General features: G+C 43.0%; 1 protein-coding gene across 1 annotated transcript; it reads right to left on the bottom strand.

The window, feature by feature from the left end:
• On the bottom strand, nucleotides 1-25663 carry CUNH18orf63 (chromosome unknown C18orf63 homolog). Its single transcript, XM_040984778.1, has 11 exons — nucleotides 25530-25663; nucleotides 23232-23310; nucleotides 20902-20958; nucleotides 16611-16722; nucleotides 16049-16090; nucleotides 14065-14141; nucleotides 8764-8873; nucleotides 7197-7293; nucleotides 7007-7092; nucleotides 4700-4883; nucleotides 1-1011 (listed from the first exon to the last, which is right to left on the bottom strand). Exons 1-11 carry the CDS (start codon nucleotides 25661-25663, stop codon nucleotides 1-3), a joined length of 1989 nt encoding a protein of 662 aa, XP_040840712.1.
• Nucleotides 25664-27162: the final 1499 nt, after the last annotated feature.

The raw sequence follows: 27162 nt of genomic DNA, 5'->3' as shown, positions 1-27162 counted from the left end.
TTACAAAGGGTTACAAGTGTACCATACGATGAACAGCCCCAGGTCAAAATCTACCTGGCTCCGAGCAGTGGGCTGCCCGGGATGGCTGGCACTGGGGTGACGCTTCTTGGATGAGCCGCAAGAGTGCAGACAGGACTTCCTCTTGGACCCGAGGGCTGGTCCGCCTTCCTCCTCAGTGGGATGTGCTGACTGCTGCTGCGGCAGCGGGGCATCGTCCGTTTCTGTGTCTGACTCAAAGATGTGCGGTCTCCTGGGCTTTGACGGCTCCCAGCACTGCCCCGGGACTTGCGCTGCGTGCTTGCTTGTTGAATTTTCTTTCCCACTCACTGGGAAGTGGACGGCATTTCTCGTCACACCGAAATTCTTGCGTGCTGTCTGAAACACTGCCTCACTGGGCAGCTGCTGACTCGGACTGGAACGCACCCTGCGTTTCCTGGATTCCGCAGCAGGCGAGGGCGGAGTGGCCGTCCTTAGGGGCCGCGTGCCCCTTTTTGGCAGACGTTCGGAACTCTTGTGATGCACATTTGCAGTATGTATCGGAATGCTACTATTAGATCCTTTCTTAACAGCTGGACCTAAGCTTAGTCTGTTTTCCTGAATCATGGTAGTTTTAACTGAAAACAATTTATGTTCTGTAACGATGTCCTGATTTCTTTTCGTGCTGCCAAATGCTGAGTTATTTCTATTTATCTGTGGAAACCTGTTATTGAAGATAGGCACAAATTTAGGGGTGATTTGACTCTGGGAGCCGAGGTGACGAGCCTGGACTCCTCTGCTGGGCTTCGGCGCTTCCGCGTGTCCCTGCAGAAGCTCCTTAGACGCAGGCCTCTTGGTCCCAGGGACAGACGGCCGAGCTGCGCAAGCCGAGAAGCTTGGCTTCGGCTGGCTGCTCACGGGCGCCCCCTGGTGGCCCGCTTCCCGCGAGCATGGCGGTGGTCCAGACGTGGCTTGAGTCATACAAGGCCTGAATGGATTTTTAGTGGTCAAATTGTGCGGCTTGACTTTGTTTTCCTGGAAAAAATCGAGATTAGGAAAACTTCAAAATGTATTCAATTTCATTAATGGGGAATAAGTAAAATATATTCATCAAAATAAGAATATAAAGAGTACTATACACAGAACAGGTAAAAAACAGAAATTCGCCTTTGCTGGAAACGCGTGCATTTTCCGTAGCTTGCCTTCTTTTGTAGTTTTAGATGGACATTTGTTCCACACGCTGCATCAGTCAGCCATGCCCGGAGCACGGCTCCCCGGCCTCTTGCGGGCGGCCCGCTGTGCACCGGCTCCCTCATTCCCACAGGGCTGAGCCGTCACCTCCTCCAGGCCCTTCCCTCGCTCCTCCCCGGCCCAGCCTCAGCACGCCTTTGTCACGCACACTAGCACAAGGTGACCCCTCACCTCTGGGGCAGACACCAGATTCTTGGGAGGAAAGTCGCTCAGCAATTACTCCAGCACCTGAGTAAGTGTGAACAGTGCTGCCTTGTCCGTCGGGCCTCTGGCAGGAGGTGGGATTTGACTCCAGGGCAAGAACAGCGCCCGCATTTTCTTGTACTTAACTATGTTTCTGTGGCCAGCACTGAGCCTGCACCTAGCAGCCGCTCAGCAAGCTTTCCAACATCACAGGCAGCTGAGCGTGCAGTATTTTTGAAGAAAAATCATATACATACATACAATGACATTTATACTTTATCCATTTTTAATTTTTAAAAAAAATTTCATTTACTATTTTTATTGGAAATTCAGATATACAGAGAGAGGAGGGACAGAGAGGACAGCCCAAGGCCTTGGGATCTTGCACCTGCGTGGGAGACCTAGAAGAGGCTCCTGGCTCCTGGCTTCAGACTGGCACAGCTCTGGCCGTTGCGGCCACTTGGGGAGTGAATCAACGGATGGAAGCTCTTCCTCTCTGTCTCTCCATCTCTCTGCATAAATGACTTTCCAATAAAAATAAAGGTAAACTAAATCTTTCCACAAAAGAATAAGTGACTTGTATTCAGACACAGAAATTTTCCAGAATATCTGTCCCATATCTAAACTATGCTTCATTCACAGCCCGTGCCTTCTGTCTCTCAGAGGTGGATATCTGGTGACAATAATCCCCAGGGGTGACTTTTTCACTGCCTAGCCTGTCAATATATTATTTGCCCATTCTTTCAATTGTTAAAAGAGCATAAATGACTGAAACAAGGAAAGCCCTAAGCTCATATTCAAAATTCATAAAAAGCCTACAAGAAGGAGCTGTGTAAACAGCAGATGACATAATAAATAATTCATAGAACTTAAATATACTTCAGCAGGAAACCAAAGCTTTGTGACATCATAAGCAGACATTTACACATGTGTGCTGTACTGTAGATTTCTATTATTTCTCTAAGTGTCACTAGCAGAAGCAGCTTGGTGTTGTTTTTATAAAGGATTTGTTTATCTATTTGAAAAGGAGAATGAGAAAGAGAAGGAAAGACAGCGAGCCATCTTCCACTTGCTGGTTCACTCTGCACACAGCCGTAAGCAGTGGAGGCGCAGCCTGGAGCCAGGAATCCGGCAGAGCTCAGGCCCTCCGCCACTGCCTTCCTGGGAACGCGACAGCAAGCCAGATGCAAGCACAGCATACGGGACTACAGTCTTAACAGGTGAAATCCATCTTAGCTTGGATTTTTTTGGAAAAAAAATATTGCAGTTTATTCTATCACCCAAAAATATGCCAAGAGGAGAGCTAGAAAATAGATACAGCAGAGTTCCTTATACTAATTCCTTTTATGTATCTTTGAAAATTCCCATTAATTGAAAAAAAAAACCTACTTAGGTAAGCACTCCCAGTGATACAGTTCCTGAGAATGCATGCTGACTTTTCCAGCTGAGGAGGGGCTCAAAAGGCCTGGCTGGTGGCACTCCGGCCACGACACTCAGGTCGGCCAAGGCTTCTGTCTCCTTGCTTTAGTCCATCCTGCTGCCTTCTCTCCTTCCTTTACTTCAAGGACAGACCCTATCAAATCTATCTTTGAACTGCATCTCAGAGTTGGTTCCAGACAGTCCAGTTTGTGACAAGCACCGTCAGTGTAAAACTGCCCTCTCACCACATTCTCACAACTGAGAAAACAGAGGCGTAGGAAGTCAAGCCTCGTGCTCAGTGAGCAGCACAGAATGCAGATCCAGGCAGCTGGTTCTCACGGCCCGAGTTCCCAACCACAATCTAAACTAAGAATCTAAAAACATGGGATTCTAATTCTGCGATGAATTTAACGGTGTGGCCTTAGTTAAATTACTCGAAAGCTTTAACTTCTCCTGCACACTTGAGAGGATAATTCTCTGTTCCAGGAGTCAATTCTGATAATAACACGTGATAATACACACAAAAGCATTTGGTGAAAGAATCAAGCGGCTCCAAGCTATCCGGAGCTACAGAGGTCAGCCGTGGCAGTTCAGCGCTACTTTACCTCTGTAAGACAACATTTAAGAAGCATCTTGTCATGAAGCATATCCACAAACACATGATGTGACGACCTTGCAATCTTCACTTCTCAGATCCAGACTGGACCAGCAGCTAAACGTCCACCACGTGTGGTCTGGGCACGCTGACTAGCTCTACTGTCTGTTGGCATTTGTCTCCCTAACCCTTGTAAGGAAGTGGCCTTGCTAGTGCCTCCGACAGCCAGGTTGCCGTAGTTTCTGTATCATCTTTCTCCAGCTCCTGCAGGAAGGATTGGCCGCTGACTTGAGGTTACTGAATCCATATGCTGGCTAGTATGTGGCCTAGCTTGGACAAACGCCTGGATCATCAAGGATTGTAGAGTGCCATCTGAAGGCGTGCCCTAAGGTGCAGTGTGCGTGCCGCAGAGAGCAGCTGAAATCACTGGAGTGACAGGCACAGTGACAGAGGGCCCCCCTGAGCCCAGAAAGCAGACAAGCCCATGCAGCCACGGGAGGGATCTCGGCGCTGTGCTGACAGGTTTGCAAATACAGTCGCAGTATATGTAAATCCCCCTGAAACAAAACACTCCCATTACTGAAACGGAGAGGCCCTCTTCCACGATGAAGATGTTTGTTACTTGGATGGTAGGAAGAGCTCTCCACTTGCAGGAAGCTGCACAAGACACTTTCCCAGGAAGGACTTGCAGGCAGCATGGCACTAAGCTGCACACGATGGAACTTTCTGTTTGCCGAACAAGAAAGGACTCTAAAGACACAGAGAGGGCAAAAGCAGAAGGAACATCCCCCAAAGGTGTTAGCATCAGTAAAATCAAAGCTCCAAATCCATCTCGAGTTAAGTCCTTTTTTGCTCTGACAGTCTGGCAGGCTAATCCCACCAGCCCACAGCCACTTGTACTCATTTCTTAACGATGCAGCCAGCAGTGCCCCTGCCCTCTGCAGGAGTGAGGTTCCAACGGCCCCTCCTTAGGGGGACAGGCACCCTACCTTCTACTCAGGCGAGCTCACACTTACAGCGCAGTCTCTCCAGTCTTCACGAAATCTGCTCCTTTTGGTCTCCAACTTCCCAACTCGGTTATATCCTTGATGTGGGTGTGGCATTTCAGTGAGCAACTACTACCATACTATGTCAAATGCAGCGCATACAAATGGCAGTGACAGGTGCCAGGTCCCGTACAGACAAGCAGTGTTAGGGAAACAATGCCCCACGCGTTATCAGAGATGTAACACAGGTGCAGGGCAGGCCGCGAGAACAGAGAATCAAGTCTCTTACCTGCAAGCGAACCTTGCTCAGTTCCTGTGTGGGGTAGCACGGCTTACTTGTCATCTTTATGGGAAATCCACATAGATGGGGCAGTGTAGATTTTAAATCCGAAAGAAAGCTTTTCGCCACATTTTCCAAGTCTACCCTTGGGAAGAACTGTATGGGCTGGCTTCTGATGCAACTCAGAGGGTATCGAAGCGTCGGTTAAAGAACAATGGGAAGGTTTTTGTACTTACGAAATAGCAATCTCAATGGAATTAAAAATGAAAATAGAAACGTTAAAAAGCATACATATGCAAGGTTTATGTTATTTATCCTGTACTGTCCAAAGGCATATCACACTTTCTCTTCGGGATCTTTGCTCCACGTATTTTTTTAAAGTTCATTTTAAACTAACACATAACAATTGCACTTGTTGGTGTGATATGACATTTGACACTCGCAATCAAAGCATTCATTGTGCCCTTTGTACCCAGCATTCTAAATGCACCAGCAGACTAAGACATTTAAACATCCACGCAAGACAGTACGGCCCGTGGGGATCACGGCAGCTCTAGGGAAAAACGGCGGGTTGCAGCTCCGCAAACAGCAACAATGTCACACACAGAGCTCTGCAGGAAGTTCTGTGAGAGAAGGATTTCTGGTGAAAAATATTCTGAAGACCTGGACTGTCACCATGCCGCCAGTGCAAGGGAGTAGCTGGCATAGGCTGACCTCGGCTTCGCTGTGAAGACTTGGGTTAGAAACAGACTCCAGATTGGGAGAACTACAGCTCTTCCTTCCTCTACTGTTAAATCCCAGAGGGCAAGAACACGGAGAGACAGAGACTGAGAAATCATGTTCAGATGTAATAGTTTTGGGCCCAGAGCAGTAGCCTAGCAGTTAAAGTCCTCCTTGCCTTCCACACACCGGCATCCCATATGGGTGCCAGTTCTAATTCTGGTGGCCCCGCTTGCCATCCAGCTCCCTGCTTTGGCCTGGGAAAGCGGCTGAGGACGGCCCAGAGCCATCCTCCTACGTGGGAGACCCAGAAGAGGCTTCTGGCTCCTGGCTTCGGATTGGCGCAGCTCTGGCTGTGATGGCCACTTGGAGAGTGAGTCAATGGATGAAAGATCTTCCTCTCTATCTCTCCTCCTCTCTGTATATCTGACTTTCCAATAAAAATTAAATCTTAAAAAAATGTGAGAGTTTCACTTGGACACCTGTGCTCTTTCTTTGCATAATTTTTTTAAAATCCTGTTAAAGAGGATATTTTTAAAAAATTGGTGTGGTACATGAAGAGCACAATAAATCCTCAAAACTTTGTAAAATAAAATAATCTTCCAAAATGAAAAGGCTGTATCAGTTCTGGTCAATGATTTCAAAATAGCCACCAGAGGGAGCTCCTGGCTAAGCAGACACGTAATTGCTTTCTAATTTTTTTTTAAAGATTTATTTATTTATTGGAAAGTCAGATACACAGAGAGGAGGAGAGACAGAGAGGAAGATCTTCCGTCCGATAATTCACTCCCCAAGTGAGTGCAACGGCCGATGCTATGCCGATCTGAAGCCAGGAGTCAGGAACTTCTTCCAGGTCTCCCACACGGGGGCAGGGTCCCAAGGCCTTGGGCCGTCCTTGACTGCTTTCCCAGGCCACTAGCAGGGAGCTGGATGGGAAGTGGGGCTGCTGGGATTTGAACCGGCATCCATATGGGATCCCGGCATGTTCAAGGCGAGGACGTTAGCCACTAGGCCACCGCGCCGGGCCCGGCAGATGCGTAATTGTTTTCTTAGGAAACTTGTCTGACTACTCAGATTTTTGGTTTATGCTCCAAATTGTTGACAGAGCATTAAAAAATCTTGTCAACTTCATCACTAAATAAAAGTAGGACAAATTCTAGACAAAACAAACCTACTCACATGGATAAGAAATAAAGTAAAAATTAGTTTCACTCGGACATTCATCTGGAGAAGGCTGAGATGCTCATGACACAGAGCTGGAAATAAGGCTGGCCCTGGGCTGACACAGCGGCTCAACAACTCACGGGGCGCCAGCTGGCTTCCCAACGGCTCCACTCAGTCCAACTTCCTGCTCGTGACCTGGGAAAGCAGGGGAGGATGGCTTAAGTTCTGGGGCTACCGCAGCTCTGTGGGAGACGGGAAGAAGCTCCCGCTTCGGCTCGGGATCAGCTCAGCTTCTCCGGTTGCAGCCATGTGGGCAGTGAGCCAGCAGATGGGAGATCCTTTCCCTCTTTGTCAGTCTGCCTTTAACAAAAAGGAGAAGTACAGACCCTAACATGGGCAGAAAGCATTAGATGCAAGAGGGGGAAAGGATACGTAAAAGTCCTTTCTCCAATCATCTTGAAGTAGACGCTGCAGTACGTTTTAGCATTTTCACAATCTTCTGGAAGCTTGTAGCCATACTGAAAGTTAAGCATATAATTTAACATCTTGCAGAAAGCTAAACTTGAATTAAATGTCAGGAAACACAACCAAGCAACTGCTAACATGTATTTCCATTCCTTACCAGTTCCTCCCAGTGCATTCGCAGTTCTTCATGCGAGTGGAAAGGACAGTCCGGGGGCACAGCATGAAGGATATTTATGATTTGTCCCATTTTCATACTATGAAAAGAGTTGGTAAAACATTAGAAGCCAATGTTTCAATATAGCTTGAAAAAATACTTGATTTAGAGTGTTCAAAGAGTCAGCAAATATCTCACATATTAATGGTTTCCTCTTCCAAATATATTATTAAATCTTGTTTTAATTCACAAATAAAAATTGCATGCATTTATCATGCACGCAACTAATTAAGAATATAGTCTCCTTGTTGACCAAGGCCTCCCTAGGCCATCCCTCCCCAGGCCATCCCTTTTTAAGGTTGAATAGTATTCCACTTTGTGTGTGTATACCATATTTTATCATCATGGATAGATAATTTAAATAGTCCTGTCCTGGCTATTGTGAATAATGCTATAATGAACATGGGAGTATATTTTCTGGCATACAGATGGAAATTCCTTGGATATACACCAGGAGAGGTATTGCTGAATAATATATTAATTCCACTTCAGATTTCTGAAGAAACCTCCCAATGTGATGCCAGCACATGTAGGTGGAGGATTAGCCAGTTGAGCTACTACACCCCACCAAGATTGTTTTCTATAATGGCTATCCTAATTTACATTCCCACCTACAGGGTGCAAGGGTCCTAACCCTTGTTACCTTACATCTCTTTGCTAACAGACATTCTAACAGATGTGAGTTGATATCTCACTGAAGCTTCAATTTCCATTTATTTGCCTGATGATTAGTGATGGAGAGAATTTCTAGTGTACTTACTGGCTGTTTACATGTCTTTGGTGAAAGTTTTGTTTTCCAGGTCTTTTTGCCCACTTTAAAATTGAGGTTGTTTTCTTGCTATTGTTTCAGTTCTTGATAAATTTTGGGTAACAGTACGCCTGCTACGGTTCAATATTTGATCCCTGCCAAATTCACGTTGAAATCTAACTGCTATCTGAACAGCATTAAGAGGTAGAACTTTTAAGAGCTTGGTCCACAAGGCACTACCCTCACAGTGAATTTAAACTGTTACCTCTGGAGTCTGTTCCTTGCCAGAGAGTTTGACTCCCTTCTGTTTCTTTCTCTCATCTTTCTTTACTCTCCCACCATGGGACGACATACCAGGAAAGTCTCCCCCAGACATGGAATCTTCTGGAATCGTCATTTCAGACTGCCAGGCTTCCATACGTGTGGGAAAATGTCACGGTCTCTGGCATTCTGCCACAGCAGCATGAAATGGACTGGGCAAATCCCTTATTGGGAAGCTGGATTGTTTGCAGATATTTTGTAACTTGCTAAGTTTTCTCTTCATTTTGTTGACTGGTTGGGCAACAGCTCTGTAGTTTCACGTAGCTCCATTTAGCCATCTTTGCATTTGCGGCCCATGCTTGTGGGAACATGTCCAAAACAAGCACACCACACCAACAACTCCTCCGTCAAGCCATGTCCTTTTCCATTACAATGTTAAGGAAGTAAAACCAAGGAAAAATATATCAAGCCCACTATAGATAATACAAATTCAAATCTCACCTTGGCAAAATGTAGCACCAGTTGCTTAAGATGGAATGACTTGCAATGACAGCATTCGTATTAGTAAGGAAGTCTTTTATAAGGCCCCGAGAAATATTAAATTCTTCAAGCTTTTTAACAGAAACAAGATTTTAATGTGTAAGTCCTCAAAAAATTTGGCAAGGAAGAATAAATGGTAAAAAAAGAATACGTATCCATTACATACACACACACAGTAGTTTCAAGGCAGTTTTAAATACTGTAAGTTACACTGAACTGGGCATAACAGCATCACGTAATCAGTATTTCAGTGCACCCTATTTCTTCTTTATACAGTAGAAGAAATATTTCATGTTGTCCTTATTCTTATAAAATTTTACTTTTACTGCAAAGTTAGATATAGAGAGAGGAGGAGAAACAGAGAGGAAGAACATCCATCTGATGATTCACTCCCCAAGTGACTGCAATGGCCAGAGCTGAGCCAATCCGAAGAAGCCAGGAGCCAGGAACCTCTTCCAGGTCCCCCACACGGGTGCAGGGTCCCAAAGCTTTGGGCTGTCCTTGACTGCTTTCTCGTCCACTAGGAAGCTGGATAGGAAGTGGGCTGCAGAGATTAGAACTGGTGCCCATATGGGATCCTGGCACGTTCAAGCGAGGACCCCAACCACTAGGCCACCACCCAGGCCCCTATTTCATATTTATTTCAACTGGTTTTCAGTTTTGACTATTTGTCCCAAGAAATGGAATCCCTTCTGAAGCAAGAGATTGACATTTTTTAAAGAGTAACTTTTGGGGGCCTGGTGCAATAGCTCAACTGAGTAATTCTCCACCTCCAAGGGCTGGGATCCCATATAGGCATCTGTTTGTGCCCTAGTTGTTCCATTTCATATCCAGCTCCCTGCCTGTGGCCTGGGGAAGCAGTGGAGGATGGCCCAAGTTCTTGGGACCCTGCACTCAGGCAGGAGGGAGATCAGCTCAGCTCCAGCCATTGCGGCCACTGGGGAGTACCCAGCAGATGGAATACCTTTCTGTCTCACCATTTCTTTGTAAATCTGCCTTTCCAATAAAAGTAAAGAGTAACTGATTAACTCAATTTGTTTATTTTTTTTTTCAAAAGTGAAGGATGAAAAGGATGGTCTTCAGAAGTGAGAGAACAGAGCTGATATCCCATTCTGCTATCCATTCCCTTCCTAACATTTCTTCCCTGTCCTCAGGTCCACTACAGGACGTTAAACTTGTAGGAAGCCGACAAGAGTTTCTCACTTAGGGCATCCTGGTAGGAATTGTGTTATAGTTAGTAGCTAGGACAGGGAGTTCTCTAATGAGATGGAAAAAAAAGGTGCTAGTATAAAAGGATCTTAAAGATTACAGAGAAGATTCACGATCCTTCACCTCCTTTCTGACGTCTCTCCACAGCATCTAATGTGAAACGACGTTCCCCCTTCACTGCCAGCTACCCTGAGCAGCTCTTTCTGCTCGGACAAGCCATCAGTGTCCAAAAGCGCACCTGCTTAAGGCCTATGCACACTGACTGGCCTGACTGCTCCTCTTACTGGTCTAGGCTGCTCTCTTCCAAGTCCGGTGACTGATACATTCTAGTAGCATTTCTTAAGGTTAATGGAAATGGGAGACTGAGAGAGGAAAAGGCACAAGACAAATTATGCTGGTTATGTTGTGCCCAGAGTGAATGAGGATACACTGTCCCGTGCGTGGTGGTGTACTAGACTGGAGAGCTCGGCTGCCTTCCCCCGTGAGGGAAAGGTGGCCAGGGATGGTCATGAATATCAGAAAAAACTAGAAGCCAGTGGATGACTGCACCAAGGGAGACAGAATCTAAAATACAATTCAAAGGAAGTAGGCGTCAGGTTCAAGTGTAGTTTATGGACCCCCACAAGAGCCTATGTGGTCTTAGGGCTCTGCCCGTTGGGGGATATTTTCTACCTACTCAGAGCCCCACGCTAACTGCAGCAGAGGCCTCCATGCTCCCAGACTGCTGTCTGTAGCTTCTTTCTCAATGTACTTTAGTTTACAGACTGGCAAGTTACCCAACCGTTTACCACAAACCCTTGAATTTATTTACTTAACAAATATTTATTAATTTCTTGATATGACCAAAATCATACCAATAAGCAGTTGCTTAATAAATGTTACTTCCTCCTTATAATGCTAATCCAAAGAATCTGGACTTAGTTTTCTATAGAAAACACTGAGACACTAGATATTGTTCAATTGTAAAATAAGGGCTGAAATGCATGTCTCATAATAAAATTATAAATTTCCTTAAAATTTGCTTATATAAGGTGAACAGCCAAGACTCAGAAAATTACTCCAATTTCTAGCACTGATTAAATAACATTTAGAAGTAACAGTCATGTAGTTCTAAACAGAAATTAATCTTTGCTCCATTCAGCCCTGTACCTACAACACACGACCTGGGTAAGTGCCGGGGCTCAGGTAGGCTTCTGTGATAGAAAAATTCATAATGCAGAGACAGTTACCTCTAAGAAAATTCACTTTAATGAGATACTAAAAAACATGTGATAAACGTGGCCAGAGGAGCAAAGCTGAGGCGGTCTTCCCAGGGCCTGACGTTCCAGAGAAGCCTGGGAAATGCCTGCCAGCTCAGGGGGCAGACTCAGCAAAGCATGGAAAGATGAACGAACTGTCATCCTTCAGAAAGAACTCATAACTTGGCCGCTCCGGGGAGGGTGATGGGAGATGAGGCCCATGAAAAAGCTCGGGTCCATTTGTTAAGACCTCATAGATCTTGCTAAGCAGCTGAGTCTTCATTTCATAGTCCACAGAGGCCATGGCAGGTCTCTAAGAATGAAGTCACAGAAAATGAACTGGAGGGAAGGGATTTCCCCATCTGACATTATAACTAATATCAGATTTTTATAAAAGCAAACTTAAATGTGGAAAATTCCCTATTAGCAAAATGAGATTTAGAATGAACAATCTATGGAATCAATAAACCAGCCATGCAGTGAGTATATGAGTGAGAGGGGAGGGATGTGCCTGTCCCCATTCCAGTGTTGTCTGCCACGTTGAGAAGCACAAGTTCCCGGAGCTGCTCTGCTGGGTCGTTCATTCCTCCTTCTCCAGGGTAGAAGGGATAACTCAGTCGATTGGTAAAACTGGGATGGAGAACAGCTCGCCTTTGGCTCCACTCTTCTTCCTCTTAAGAACTGGCCTACTGGCAGACTGGAGCCTGCGCGCTCTCTGTCTCTGCACCTGAATTCCCAAGAAAGGCGTGTGATTTCCTCTATGCCTTAAGCCACTAGGAGTAAACCTGCCTAACCCAGGGGTCCAGCCAGGCAGGGCACTTTATTTAACAGCTCTCATTTCCAACAATAAAAGAGTGTCGGGTCAGTACCCCGACAGGATAGTGTCTCTTTTTTTTTGTTTTACAGATTTAATTTGTTCTTATCGGAAAGCTTCATATATAGAGAGGAGGAGAGACAGACAGGAAGATCCTCCCATCCACTAGTTCACTTCCCAAGCGGCTGCAATGGCTGGAGATGAGCCAATCCAAAGCCAGGAGTCCGGAACCTGTTCCGGGTCTCCCACACAGGTGCAGGGTCCCAAGGCTTTGGGCCATCCTCCACTGCTTTCCCAGGCCACAAGCAGGGAGCTGGATGGGAAGCAGGGTTGCCAGAATTGGAACCAGCACTCATATGGGATCCTAGTGTGTGCAAGGTTAGGACTTTAGCTGCTAGGCTACTGTGCCAGGCCCAGGATAGTATCTCTGGTACTCTCAGTATGTCTCAAGTCTCATTTTGAACAATAAATTATACTAGTGTTCATTTTCTGCTTTGTCAGACTCTAAAATGCTTCAAACTGACATACAGAAGTATCACATAGAAATAAGATATAAGATGCAATATTTTCCCTCATCATGCCTACTCTGATGAAAGTTGGGTCACAAAAATAATTCTAAGGCAACAAACAAGGATATGAGTATGGTACAGAACAGCGCAAGGGTATAAATGAGAGCAAGGGATCATACAGGCTTTGCAGCTTGCTCTCTGGCCAAGAGAGACACACCATGTTACCCATGGAGTGAGTTAGTTGTGGGTCAACTTCCCTACAAGCGTATGTATCTATAAAGGCTAGAAAGTACTCGTTTTTGATTTGCCTATTGCCTCAACACAATGCCAAAAAAAAAAAAAATTGAAGAGAAACAAATGAATTGAGGACAAACATTTGACTGAGAATAGGAGCAGGACCTGTGCAGCTGATCGGGAAAGGCAAAAACGAATGAAGACTTATTTTTCCCACACTTGGGGTTTCTCAAGCCCAACATTACTGATCATTGGGGTGCGGTAAGTCTCGGGGTGGGGCCACGAATGCCGTGCAGGGCAGGGAAGTATATTTAGCAGCATCCTTGGCCTCTGCCTACTAGATGCCAGTGGCAACATTATTCTCTCCCCCACTGTAACAACCAAAATCGTTTCTGGACACTGCCAAATTTCTCATGCGGAACAAGCTGCCCACGTCGCCCTCCCCTGCCCCTGTGGGGAATCACTGGCCTAGAAAAAAGAAGTTACCAAATGATCACTAATGAGTTAAGACTTTGCTAAGTGTTACGGAAATCTGTAAAGCAAAAGATATCTACTAAGAAAAAGAAAAGTGTTATGAATGAAAAATAGATGCAAAAAACCCTATCATAATGAAAAAGGGAACGGAGTGAATATTACTTTTAGTATGAACTGAAACAGCATTTTTAATAGTTGAAGGGGAAGAATCCAGAAGTGAGTGCTGACACAGGATAAGCCTGAAAAGAGTTTTGGATCCTCCTGAAAAGATGGCTGACCAAGGAGATGGTAAGACATGATATGATAATAAGAATGAAGGAACAGTCAAGATGGTTAGAACAAGCACAGCCCAGCCCAAGCCCCAGTGCATCAGCCCCAGCTCTGCTCTTCACTTCACCTTCCTCCAACGCCCCCTGCGGGCAGCAGGTGGTGGCTCAAAGGATGGGGGACCTGGATTGGTTTTCCAATTGGGTTCTCAGCCTTTGGCTTCAGTCTGGTCCGGACTCAGCCACGCAGACATCGTGGAGGATGAACCACACAGTAGGAGCTCTTTGCTTCTCCCATCATCCTTCACTCTCTCTCCAACTTCTCAAGTAAAAGACACTTCTTTTAGACAAGAATATTTAGAACAATATAATTGGAAAACAGTAGAAAAAAATCCATGGATTTTAGATAATGAAATTTCCCTTTATGTGAAAAGTTAAGATATAATAGATGTTAATCATAATAAGCATATTAAATATAATTGCATATGGTAAATAACAAAAATTAAAACAAGTGGTACCTCAGGAGGTGGCAGTCTGATTGTGCAAGCTTCTACACTTAGACAAACTTGAGTTTCTGTTACATTGATGTCTAATACTGAAAACAAAATACTTAACTGTGAACTGTCTTGAATTATTGCTCCATCACATCAACTTAAGTATTTCAGTAAAGAAATTAACTTAATTCTCAAGTAAAAAACCAAGAACATAGTTCTCTACACATAGTAAAATTCAGATAGTTAGAATATTTGACATTCTGAACATAAAACATTAAAGACAGAAGTTTGGCACAACTTGGAGATGCATTGGGTAGAGGGGTACAAGGAAGGTTACAGTAAGAAAAATGAGAGACCCCCAAATTGAGAAAGCTCAACAAATGCCTGCTGAAGCCTGCAGAGGAGCTATGCCAGGCTTCTGATTGAGGCAATCTGTTAAAAGCAAGTAGCCTGAAACACTAGGGGCTTCAAAAGTTGTGGAAAAAGAGAATTAAAAGATAGCTCATTTTGGCCTGAAACTTTTCTTTGAAACCCAGCACGGTTTTTCATAATGTGCATTTTCTATGGACTTTGTTTGGACTCTTGGGTGTAAGAATAGATTCTTGAGCGCCTGGAGAGTTCTACCCTTCTTTTCTCAAGCAAAACTGCTGAAAGTGAGGATGGGGAGACGGTGGGAAGGGGGAGACCTAAAGAAAGCAGGGGAGGTTGTGCGGATACTGACCATGCTGCTTCTCTGAGAACTGGCTGCTAGTTACGGTTAGTCTGTAACAATTCAATGAGTTGCACCAACAATTGCACAGGATGAATTTTTCCCTCCTAAACTGTGTTGGTTATTCTCTGCATCTATAGCCTCATGACCATGTTCGGGGGCAAAGTCAAATTTAGGTAATGAAGCCCCTCACCCAGAACTGGATACACTGACTGCCACCGCACAGATGAAACATAAAGCAGCATGAGAGGCACGCAGCTTGTAGCAGGCACGTCTTCTCAGACCCAGCCATGTGGGCTACAGGCAAGGCGGTCACCGCCAGGCCCACTCGCTGCGGAAAGCTAGTGTGACTCATGGGCAGTGTCCTGTGGGGCATCCAGACTACTGTTTAGAAACCTGTCCTCCTGCAGCATCACCACGCAAGTCAGTGGAAGAACTGTATCTGACCACAGAGTAAACTCTATGTAGAGAGTATGTGTTCCTTTAGATGATCTTTCTGTGGGGGTGGGGAGGAGGAAAAGAATCAACTTCTTATAGGAAGTAGGTTTGTACCTACGTTAGTGCTAAGGTCCATTTTTATGATAGGATTCTGGAGATTATTATAATTGAAAGAATTAAACCCCCTGAGGTGAGCATTTGGAATAGCAGTCAGCCGGTACTAGAGGGCCTGGTTCATGTCCAGGTTTCCCTCCTGATCCAGCTTATGCTACGCTCCCCTAGGACAGCAACAGACGGTCATGCCCCCTGCGCTTGCATGGGGCTGGACTGAGTGCTGGGCTCTGGCCTTGGCCTGCCCCAGCCCTGACTGGTGTAGGCATTTGGTGAACCAACAGAATCATCTATCTATCTATCTATCTATCTATCTATCTATTATCTATCTATCTATCTATCTATCTATCTATCTATCTATCTATCTATCTATCCATCCACCCATCCATCCATCCAACTATCCATCCATCTATCCATCTATCCAACTATCCATCTAACTATTTCTATATCTCCGTCTCTGCCTTTTGAATAAAATGATAACATTAAGAAAGAATTAAGCTTCTCCAGTCTTAATTTTATGTACATAAAATAAAACACAGCCTTTTTCTAATTAAGATAAGGGACATTTTTTCATATAGGTAAATATGCATTCTGAGCTACAGGTGAGTTTCCAGGTATAATTCTGAATACAATAGCACTTGACTAAATTCTGATATAATCTATCATCAGGATCACAATTCAATGATTTATAACACTGCTTTTAAAGTGATTGCTAATTATATTATTTACCGAGTTACATATTTTACTTACCAATAGCACTTTGTTTTCCCATTTGAGAAAGAAAATCTCTTCCTTAAAAAATTCAGAGAATGTTGTTTTATTATGACTTATAATCATGATTGACAAATGTGATCATTTAGTATGAGATTATCAAAGCCAAAGTAAACATTTAAAATGCAATTGTTATATAAAGGAATATCTGATGATGAGGAAAAATGCAATTGTTTAAATTATCTCTTTAATTAAAAGGACAAAAATAACCAATTATTTCCTCAAATTTTTGTCTCTTAAATACTTAGAAAACAGATTTCAACAAAAATTCAGGATAGAATTTCAGTACCAACGTGAATAATTTATTTTTACTTAGTAGAGTGATTCATAGTTTAGCTTTCTTTGGAATATCCAGTAAAAACATTTTAAAGAAACATCTCAGGCCCGTGGAAATAATTCCAAGGAAGGAGATGATAATTACATTGTGACATTGCATGAGAATGCTTAGTTGGGCTGTTTTAAGAACAATTCCCTAAAAATAACACATCTTGAAATTTAAAAAGACATATAGAAGTAAGGTGGTTCAGAAAAAGAGAGTCACCTTGCACCAAGAGGTGGCCGGCTTTGTTCCAGGCTGGAGCGAGTCTGGCAGGCAATGAGAAGGAAAGGCACGCTTGAACAATGGCAGGAATCACTCTTTGTGGAGCCTCCATCTACAAACATTAAAGGGCAACAGACAGGCATACATGTGTGTAGGGAAACTGATCCATCACACTGAACCAGCAAGGTGGATCTTCTGGACAAAAGCTGTAACCGCTTCTATGGCAGGTTAAATAAGTGTTCAAAGATATTGACTCTAGAAGCAGTGCTTTCGCCATACCATCATGGCCCAGTTCTGCACCCTGGCCCAGCACATTGAGCCTTGAGAGTTCGTGTGCTAAGAATCTCCAACTTCCTACTCTTCTGCACAGAGGGGACAGGCCAGAATGGCCTTGCTGTATTTATCATGATTGTTAAGTGTGGTTCATCCACAGAAAATGAATACTTACACAGAATTTCATGCAGAATTAATTTTAAAAAGCAAGACTTCTATTTCTTTTTAAAAAAGATTTGAGGATTTACTTATCTTTATTTGAAAGTGAGACAGAGAAGGAGAGAAAGATCTTCCACCTGCTGGTTCATTCCCCAGATGGCCCAACAGCCAAAGCAGGAACCAGTCTGAACCAGAAGCCAGCAGGCACAGGGACCCAAGTATTTGGGCCATCCTCTGTTGCCTTTCTAGGTGACTGGCAAGGAGCTAGGTCAAACAGGAAGCAGCTAGGACTTGAATGGGCACCCACGTGGGATGTCAGGCTGCAGGCAGAAGCAGCACATGGTGCCGGGCCCTAGGACTTTTTGCTTTTGACTATGAATAATTGAAACTGGATTTATTCTCTCACTTTAAAGGTCTAAAATGCTAGGCAATTTCTATGAAACAATGGCTCATCAGATGTTGGATGTTGGGCGATGGAGTCCAAACACATGGGCAGCCAACAGGATGATCTGTCCAATGATTTCTCCAATTTACTGATGAGACAGGGCTTCCAGGCTGCAATACAGATGGAGACTCAGGAAGACCCTGGCCACCTCCCCAGTTAGGCAAACAGAGTCAGGGATTCAGGGACACCAAGAGTCCTAGAGTTCTGGAAGCAAAGCACTGCAGATGAGAGCACCACGGAGCCAGCAAACCTGCAATCAGAATACTCCTCTGAGTACAGATCAGTGCGTGAATAGCCCAAGACTGGAGAAAGAGCCAAGACTCTTGGCTTCACATTGCTGGAAACACAATAAAGAAAACTTCCTTTGCAAAAAAGACATGTGAAAAAGTGAGGAGGCCAAGGAAAACTGTCATTATTACCTAGTCCCTGTTTTTGTACCACTCTGGCTTCTGGTGGAAGTTGCCAGGGCACTCCTGAATAATACAGTAACAACGGAACACACCAAAGCGGCCCAATTGCCTCACGGAGAGTTCAGCTAAGGTTACTAACCACACGGTCCCTGACAGCACTGTGAAGGTAACCTGCAGGGAACACATCCCACAAGCCACCAGGGTCCACCTCAGAGTGCAGGTGCCTTTCTCTTTAGTTTCTGTATTACCTTGCTCCCTAGCCTGAGGAACTAACCCCGACAGAGCAGGATCTGCAAGGACAGACTGAGGCTGGCTTGCCAGAGGGAAGTCTGGGGCAATTCTCAAACGTGTAACCATCCAGACTGGTGACCAGATGCCTTCTAGGGTGAACATGCTGCCATCTGCCAGTTCAGCTAAAGGTGGAGACAGATTTTGTGCCACCTTTTCTAGCTGTGTAACCCCCACTGTAGGAAAAACTCTCTCTGGGTGTGTGTGAACTAACAACGAGCTCGGCCTCTAGCAAGGTCCCTCCCAGGAACCAGGAGTAGCCTCACTTTGGTGAAATCTACAATTATCTGTGGCCCACCAACAGAACTTCGAGAAATAGAAAAATTCACCATTAAAGATTGAGATTTCAACAATTAATAAAGTAGGCAGAAAATAAAAGAGAACATGATTAACTTAACACCATCAGCTGGATGAACATCTGCAGGACACCCGTCACTTTCTTCTCAGACGGACGAGGTCTGTTCCATCAGACGGACAATGACCTGGGCCGGGAACAAGTCTGAACGCATTTTTAAAAATCCAAATCATACCAAACATGTTCTCTAACAAGAAAGTGAGACATGATTATTGGAAAGTTCCCTAGAAAATCTCCTAGTATTTGGAAACTATGTATTTCTAAGCAACTCACAGATAAAATAGGAGTTATAAAGCATTTTCTGAAAAAAAAAAACAAAACCAAAACACTTGCTGAGGAGGAAAGGGCTAGCCCTAAATATTCCAGTATTAGAAAAGAAGTTCCCAATTACTGACCCTACAATTCACCATAAGAAGCTAGAAAAGGAAAAGAAAATAAATCCCAAGGTAAGAGGAAGAAACAAAATGTAAGAAACAAAACAAAAGTCAGAAAAAATGCAAAATTAGAGAAGAGCAGAAAGGCTTGATTAGTCAGAAGCTTGTTCCTTGGGAAGATCTGTAGGATCAACAAGCTCCAGCTCTCCTGTGGAAGGAAAAAAATAAGTGACAGCATGATAAAATCAGGGACAGAACAATCACCTCGTTTCTGCAGCCAAGGAAGACAAGGGAATAGTAAAGTAACTTTATGCCAGAAGTTTGACAACTTTTTTTTAAAGATTGATTTATTTTTATTAGAAAGGCAGATATACAGAGAGGAGAGACGGAGAGGAAGATCTTCCATCCAATGATTCACTCCCCAAGCAGCCACAACAGCTGGAGCTGAGACGATCCAAAGCCAGGAGCCCAGAGACTCTTCCAGGTCTCCCACACGGGTACAGGGTCCCAAGGCTTTGGGCCGTCCTCGACTGCTTTCCCAGGCCACAAGCAGGGAGTTGGATGGGAAGCGGGGCTGCAGGGATTAGAACCAGCACTCATATGGGATCCCAGTACGTGCAAGGTGAGGCCTTCAGCTGCTACGTTATCGTGCTGGGCCCAAGAAGTTTGACATCTTTAGTGATACCATGTATTACTTGAAATAGGGAACTTGAACTGCTCTACTTCCATTAAAGAAACCAGGGCCAGTGTGATGGCATAGCAAGCTAGTCCTCAGTTGGCAAGCACTGGCATTGCATATGGGTAGGTTTCTGTCCCTGTTCTAGTGACTCCACTTCCGATTCAGCTGTCTGCTTACAGTATTGCAAAAGCAGAGGAGGACAGTCCAAAGCCTTGGGACCCTGCACCTTTGTGGGAGACCCGGAAGAAGCTCCTGGCTTCAGATCAGTTCAGTTTTCTGGCTGTTGCGGCCATTTAGAGAGTGAATCAGCAGATAAGAAACGTTTCTCTGTCTCTCCTTCGCTCTGTAAATCTGTCTTTCCAACAGAAATAAATAAAGCTTAAAAAAAGAAAAACTGTAGCTAAAAATTTTTTACAAGATCAAGATAGCTTAGTTTGTGAATTTCAAAAACATTTATTGGAGAAATATCAAAATTCCATACAAGCTCTTCAAAACATCTGAAAAAGAGAAAATTTATTTCTTCCTCCCTGTAGAATTTCTGAAGGCAAAAACTTTACATAGCTCACAACTTCGTCTCCAGGAGCAAGTACTGCTAAGAATATTCTGGGCTTTGGATAAGTAGCCACTAGCCATGACCACTACCTTGTGAAAAGTGCCCATAGAAAAAGAAGCATAACCTTGAAGGCAAGGAAGGCTGGAGGAAAGGTCATGATTAACAAGGAATTCTGAATCTCAAAGTCTGATGAAGGGAACAAAATAAGTTGTTTTTTAAAATACAAATGAAGAATTAAGATAAGTAGAGAAAGGTCAGATTGTAAGTAGAAAGATTACAAATATTTTAGAGATGTGTCATCCTGAACTTACGAAATCAAGTGTGTGAATTAAAAATTGGAAGGAAGCAGAGCACAAGTGACTATTCCTCATTAATGTAGAAGAATTATGAGCAAAATTTTTCCTAATTTTAACTTTTTCTTATAGTTACTAATAAAATGAAGATGCTTAGCATAAACGTTCTTTTCATTAAACACTGAAATACTGCCTATGAAACTTAGGAAACAAATGTTTCATTTTCAGAGTTCAAATTAATTTCATTATATTCATTATTGTTACGATATTTGAAAATATTCACTTATTTGAGAGACAGAGAATAAAAGGGAGGGAGAAGGAAGAAGTAGCGGGCGAGCAGAAAGGGAGAACTATTCAGTGGTTCACTGCCCAGGTTCCTGCACTGGCGTGCTCAGAGCTGGGCGCTGGATGCACTCTTGAACACAAGCAACATCTGGGATTATTATCCTTGTAAAAACTCACCTTAACTCCATATTTTTCAGTATAGGCATTAAGTTTTCCAGTTTTATAAAATGATATCTGCAACAAAATGAACATTTATAAAAGGACTTAACATGCATACACAAAGGAAGTAAGCCATGCATTAAGATTTTAGGCATTTTACTTCCGAGTGTGCCAGCTGGGTACCATCCTGGCAGTGCCTATGCCAGAGAGAAGTAATCACACTGTCTCCTCAGCCTAGGAGCCTTGGGCACCTTCTCAAGCAGGAGAACCTTTCTGGGATAATGCGACTCCAGAAGAAATATAAAGAAAAAGCCAATAAATTTCACATACAAGCATTTAATATCCTTCCTAACATGTAATAAACTTAGATGTGAATAAGGAAAGTGAAGATAAATGGAAGATCAAGTCTGATACATGAAATACAAGTGAAAGGAAGATATAATTTTTAACCTAACAGATCAGCAAATATTAAAAATCTGCTAATTTTCACTATTCATGAGTGGGAAAACAGGATCTCTCAGACACTATTTGCCAAAACATAATTCAGTGCAAATTTTTCCAAGAGCAATTTAGTAGTATTTACTTTCAGGTTAAAATATGTGGCAAGGGTTGGTGCTGTGTAACAGCAGGTGAAGCCACTGCTGGAATATTCTCCACCCATATAGGAGGATGGCGTCAAATCTTGGTTCTGTTCCCATCGGCTTCCTGATAATATGTATCTGGTGACAGTAGATAACGGCTCAAGGACTTGGCTCCCCGCCACCTGTGTGCAATTCTTGGCTTCTGGCTTCAGCCTGGGCCAATCCTAGCTACTGTGGGCATTTGGGGAGTGAACCAGGGGATGGAAAACTTCTCTCTCACTGTTATTCTGCCTTTCAAAAAATGTGTTGCCGTCCCACCTTTAAAAACGTAACCCCCAGAAACCACCAAATAAAAAGGATGTAATTTCAATGATGTTTTCTTTCAGCAGTTTGTAGCAGCACAAAATCAGAAATTCAGATGTGCATTAGAAAGCATTAAATAAATTACTAAATCATTCACGGCCTGAAGACTGTTACTTAGAAAGACATCCAGGCAAGACTATTCATGGAGGAAACAAAAGACAGGCTTCCAAATAGCATGGATAGCAATCCATGTTGCACATACAAAAAATAGGCAACTACTTTCTTTTTACTCTTTCAAATACTAGGATATCTGAACTAGAATTCTAAAACAGAATCTTTGTTTTTCCATGAAAAATTTCAATAGAAAAAGACATAAATAAGAGAGATATTAGTCTAACTGCTTATCAACAGCTTTTCTCTTTGCTGTAAAGATTTATTTATGTGAAAGGCAGAAATATACAGAGAGAGGGAGAAGAAAAGAGAGAGAGAGAGAGACAGAGAGAGAGGAGAGAGATGTCTTCCATCTGATGGTTCACCAAATGGCTACAAGAGCAGGGCTGGATCAGGCCAAATCCAGGAGCCAGGAGCTTCTTGCAGGTCTCCTACATGGTGCAAGCACCCAAGCACTTGGACCACCTTTTGCTGCTTTCCCAGGTGCATCAACAGGAACCTGGATTGGATGTAGAGCCACTGGGACTCCCAACTGGTGCCAATATGGGGTAAGTGTCCAGCAGCTAGCGGCTTAACCAACACACTACAACTTCAGCACCAGCTTTTGTTGTTCTTAAAAAACAATGTTAAGAACAACAAAAGAAGGGACAGAGAATCAAGATTCAGGAGAAAAAGAGACTGAAGATTTTGTATGACTTGTCAGCATTGTTAATAAATGTTCATTTCTCTCAACCCTGTGTCAATTTTATATTGACATAAAAACTGGATTTTCAGGAATATCTTTGACAAAAGTACCAGGATAATACAATTTTGATGCAGATTTTGCAAACTTCATCACCACTTCCAGTTATGCACAGCTTAGTAAATATGTTTCTAGCTCTGATCTCACTGCGGATTAAAGCAATTTTTATATGAAATTTGCAAATTAGGCATTAATAAGTTATTTAAAAACAGCTGGGAATCTATCAAAATGTAAAACTTCTGTCCTTATATTAAGCATAACTCTACAGAATTAAGTCTGTGTTACCTAAAGCTATACAATAACTTATTTATTAATAGTCTATCATACCATTTATAAGAAAATGAAATACTAAAGTGTAACCACCGAAAAGGATTTTACACACCATGCATCTTATCATCCGTTGGTGCTTCAAAGAACAATGTGATTCATCTTCACAAACCACCTCCAGCTTTATCCTTTACCTGGTTATGTGCATGAACATCGCTCCCATCACTTGGTAATAATATTTCTTCAGAAAATAATAATATTTCTTCAAATGTTTCAATACTTACTGCCATTACCACCCAAATTTGGTCTAACAGTTCTGGCACAGGCGACGTAAGAATCTCTTGATGCAAAAGCAGCAAGTGCCTATGAAGCGAAAACACATTAATTTTGAAGAGATTGTATTTGTTTCACTTTTTGAGACACTCAGAAAATTTACAAAAACTATAAATTTTTTTCTAAACAAGGATCTCCCCCCGTGCTGATATGGTACCATGGTACCTTGAACATTGTGGGAACCTGGCCAGCATTCAAACTGTGAAAATCACAAAACCTCACATACTGTTGCTACATGAGGCCTGTCCCAACATCTGATTTCTCCATCTCTTTTGTTTGGGAAAATTCCTCCTCTAACACTCAATCTCTTTCCTAAATGTAGACTTGGCAACGTATAAATCCAACCCTATCACTTTGAACTCACTTCTGCCTTGCTTATTTGTATTGGAAATGCCAATTTACACAGAGACAGAGAGACAGAGAGAAAGATCTTTCATCCTCTGGTTCTCTCCAAATGGCAACAACAGCAGGAGCTGAGCTGATCCGAAGCCAGGAACCAGGAGCTTCTTCTCGGTCTCCCATATGGGTGTAGGGTTCCACGGCACTGGACCACCCTCCACTGCTTTCCCAGGTCATAAACAGGGAGCTGGATGGGAAGTGGAGCAGCTGGGACATAAACTAGCTCCCATGAGATGCCAACGCTTGAAGCTGGAGAACCAGCCAGTAGAGCCAACATGCCGGCCTCCAGCGTTATTCTTTGTCCTTTCCCCTTCCAGTGGCAGCTAAGGGTCCCTGAGGGCTAGGAACCCAACGATTCCACTATCAGTGAAGTCATCAATTCACAACCACTGACTAGCATCTTTTTCTTCAAAGAAGAAGATCTTGGGGTGTTAATTCAGGGCCCAGCTGCTTCACTTCTGGCCTGGCTCCCTGACACAGTCATGGAGAGCAGCCTAGGATGGCCCCTTCAGATTTTCTACCTACTTCATTGTCTCTAAGGGGGTAACAGACAAGTAAGCGCACAGTAGGTATCATCAGGTTATACCCCTATAGGAAGGATACAAGCTTCCTGCTGCAAATACGCAATGCAGAGGGAAATGGAAGACACCCAACGGTGCCTTCCTGATTCTTGCCCCTAGTGATTTTATATTTGCTTATTAATGATATAATTATACCATGTATTCTACAAGCCCTCCTTCGACTGCCTCAGGCAATTGAAGAAACTGGTGTGCTGTGGGTCCTCTGTACTCATAGAATTATACTTTAGGTTTCAAACAAGACGCCTTTCTTTTCGGAAACATTTTATTTTATTTTATTTGAAAGGTTACAGAGGAGAAGAAAGGGAGAAGTCTCCCCAAATGGTCACAAGAACAAGAGCTGCGTCAGGCTGAAACCAGGAGCCAGGAGCTTCAGCCAGATCTGCTACACGGGTGCAGGGGCCCAAGTACCCAGGCCATCGTCTGCTGCTTTATCAGGCACACCAGCAGAAACCCACATCAGATGTAAAGCAGGATTTGAACTGGCACCCACGTGGAATGCCAGCATTGCACGTGCCAGTCCCCAAGATGTTTTTTCAAACTTATCTTCAGTCAAATTACTTTGAGATTGTTTTTGGAGAATCAACCTTCAGTGTCTTACACTAGGGTGAAAATTAAGAATCAATACTAATTAAAAATGTGTACAGTATATCAAAGTATCTTAAGCAGTATTCATCAATATTAATTAATAGGATGGGCATTTGGGCCTAATGGTTAGGATGCCAGTTAAGATGTCCATGTTGTAGCAAGGTGAGTGAAGCCACAGTTTGCAATGCTGGCATTCCACGTGGGTGCCAGTTCGAGTCCTGGTTATTACTGCTCCACTTCCAATCCAGCTCCCTGCCTAATATGCTTAGGAGAACAGTGGAAGGTATCTGTCAGGTATTTGGTACCCTGTCACCCACATGAGAGATCCACATGGAATTTTAGGTTCCTGGCTTTGGCCTGACAGAGCCTAGGTTGTTCTGGCCACCAATAAACAAAATGTATCTTTCTCTGCAATTCTCTGTCCAAAACTCTGCCTTTCAAATAAATATGTCTAAAAGGAAAAGAAAAGAAAAATGAGCTGCACATCTCACATGAAAGTGCCTGCATTCAATTCCTGGCTCTGGCCGCCAACTCCAGCTTCCTGCCAAGGCAGGCCGTGGTTGGCAGCAGCGCAGCTCTGGGAAGTAAGTGGTTGAACACTTTGCTTTGAAGTTTGCTCTAACGGAGATATTCCTGGATCAACCTGTGTGCATTGTAAGAGGTTTGTAAAGCTGGAGTTTTTACCTGCACATTTTCCTCTGGGCACTCCTTATCTCAGTATCGGCGAGGCCATGACTCAGTAGCAGTCGGACAGCACAGAGTTTGTGTAAGTCTGGAAGTGTCATGAAGAACAGTAACTGCTGCTTGGGTTCATTCATATTTTCCTACCAGCTGAACGTCTCAGCAATCGGGCCTTGCAAACAAAACACCAATAAAGATGCAATAAACTACCTTACCCCTAGGGCTTACACACCAATTCAGCATGTAATATTTGATACTGTTAGAATTTAAAAAAAAAAAACTTTATTACCATATTTCAGCAAATATCACTGGTAACTTTGTTTTCTATGACTTTTGTGCAAGTTTTAAGATGATTTTCACATAACATAATTCATGCAAGTATACAAGCTGAGGTTTTTACTACAGTCGCAGAATTATGCAATCAATACAATAAATTTTAAAATATTTTTATCATACCAAAAGGTACTGTTTTAAACTTGCATTTCTGGAACGCAAAAACAAGATACTTTTATGAAAATACAAAGCACCATTTATCACATACTCTGCTCGAGGTATCACATGCTTCTTCTATACTACATATATGCAAACAATTCCTTCTGTAATTCCTGATGATGCTTAGGTCTTATTCTGTTTTCAGGAAAATATTCTGCTTTCTATGACAATAAAATTTTCAAAATATAAGTTACATCAATATCTTCTTTTGTGAGATTATCTCTACCAAGCTCTATTAAGACTGGGAATGTTACTCTCCATACACGAAATAAAACGTTTATTGATATGTCTAAGCTCCTATCCAGTTTTTTCTCTTGTTAGGTTATCTAATGCTAAAACTTCTATTTGGGGTACATTTTGCATGCTAACTTATATGACGTGCATTTAAGGTCTTTATGATTTATTAAAGAAGTCTAAAATATACAAATTGATCAGCCTATTGATCAAATAAGCTAACATGCATAAATACATTCAAGGAAGATAACTTGGACCCTGGCACTTCACACGTTTTAGCATCAACATACTTTCTCTCTCTAAAACACACTAATGACACAGCGGGAGTCGGGCACCTCAACCAGGAGGAACCTTCATTCTGTCACTGAGTGTCCTCGCCACCAGAGGAACAGCGGCCTTCGTGCTCCAACCCCTCTCCCTCACACAGCAACCACCTGCTGCAAATCTGCTCCATCATGGACCATTCAGTCCTTTTCAAATGGGAACTTCTCAGAATGATTCGCACAAATTCACTCAGGTGTTGATTAATCAATTTGACTTCCAGTATCATTAAAAATAAGAACATTTATTTCTTCTATTTTTCTGGGTTTTTTTAAAATATAAAAACCTATTGGGAAACTACGAACTCTGAAGACAAACGTAGCCTACTTTCTAATTTCAATTCAATTCATCTTAAGTATTTTAATAAAGCTATCAATAATGACAAAGATGAAATAGAACTTGACTTAGGACAATTGATTTTAAAGAAAACAGGTAAATGATGTTGATAAAAGTCAGTAAATTGTTATTTCAATTTTAAAATATATTGTTTACTAAAATTCATTTTTATTTTCTTTAAACATCTTACGATCGGGAGGCTTAAATTTCAAGTCACCCAGAAATTCCTGTGAGCTGTCCTCTCGGTCAATCT

The sequence above is a fragment of the Ochotona curzoniae genome, unplaced genomic scaffold (genome assembly GCF_017591425.1).
Source record: "Ochotona curzoniae isolate NIBS_2020 unplaced genomic scaffold, NIBS_Ocur_1.0 contig_43, whole genome shotgun sequence".
NCBI classification, from domain to species: domain Eukaryota; kingdom Metazoa; phylum Chordata; class Mammalia; order Lagomorpha; family Ochotonidae; genus Ochotona; species Ochotona curzoniae.
This window is presented reverse-complemented; position numbering and strand designations above follow the sequence as displayed.

Excerpts from the sequence above, each read along its gene's own strand:
- CUNH18orf63 (XM_040984778.1), bottom strand. The coding sequence starts at position 25,663 with ATGAATGAACCCAAGCAGCAGTTACTGTTCTTCATGACACTTCCAGAC. Across the intron at positions 7,093-7,196 it reads GAATGCACTGGGAGGAACTG|TATGGCTACAAGCTTCCAGA; the intron begins GTAAGGAATGGA and ends CTTAACTTTCAG. Across the intron at positions 1,012-4,699 it reads TGAGCAAGGTTCGCTTGCAG|GAAAACAAAGTCAAGCCGCA; the intron begins GTAAGAGACTTG and ends GATTTTTTCCAG.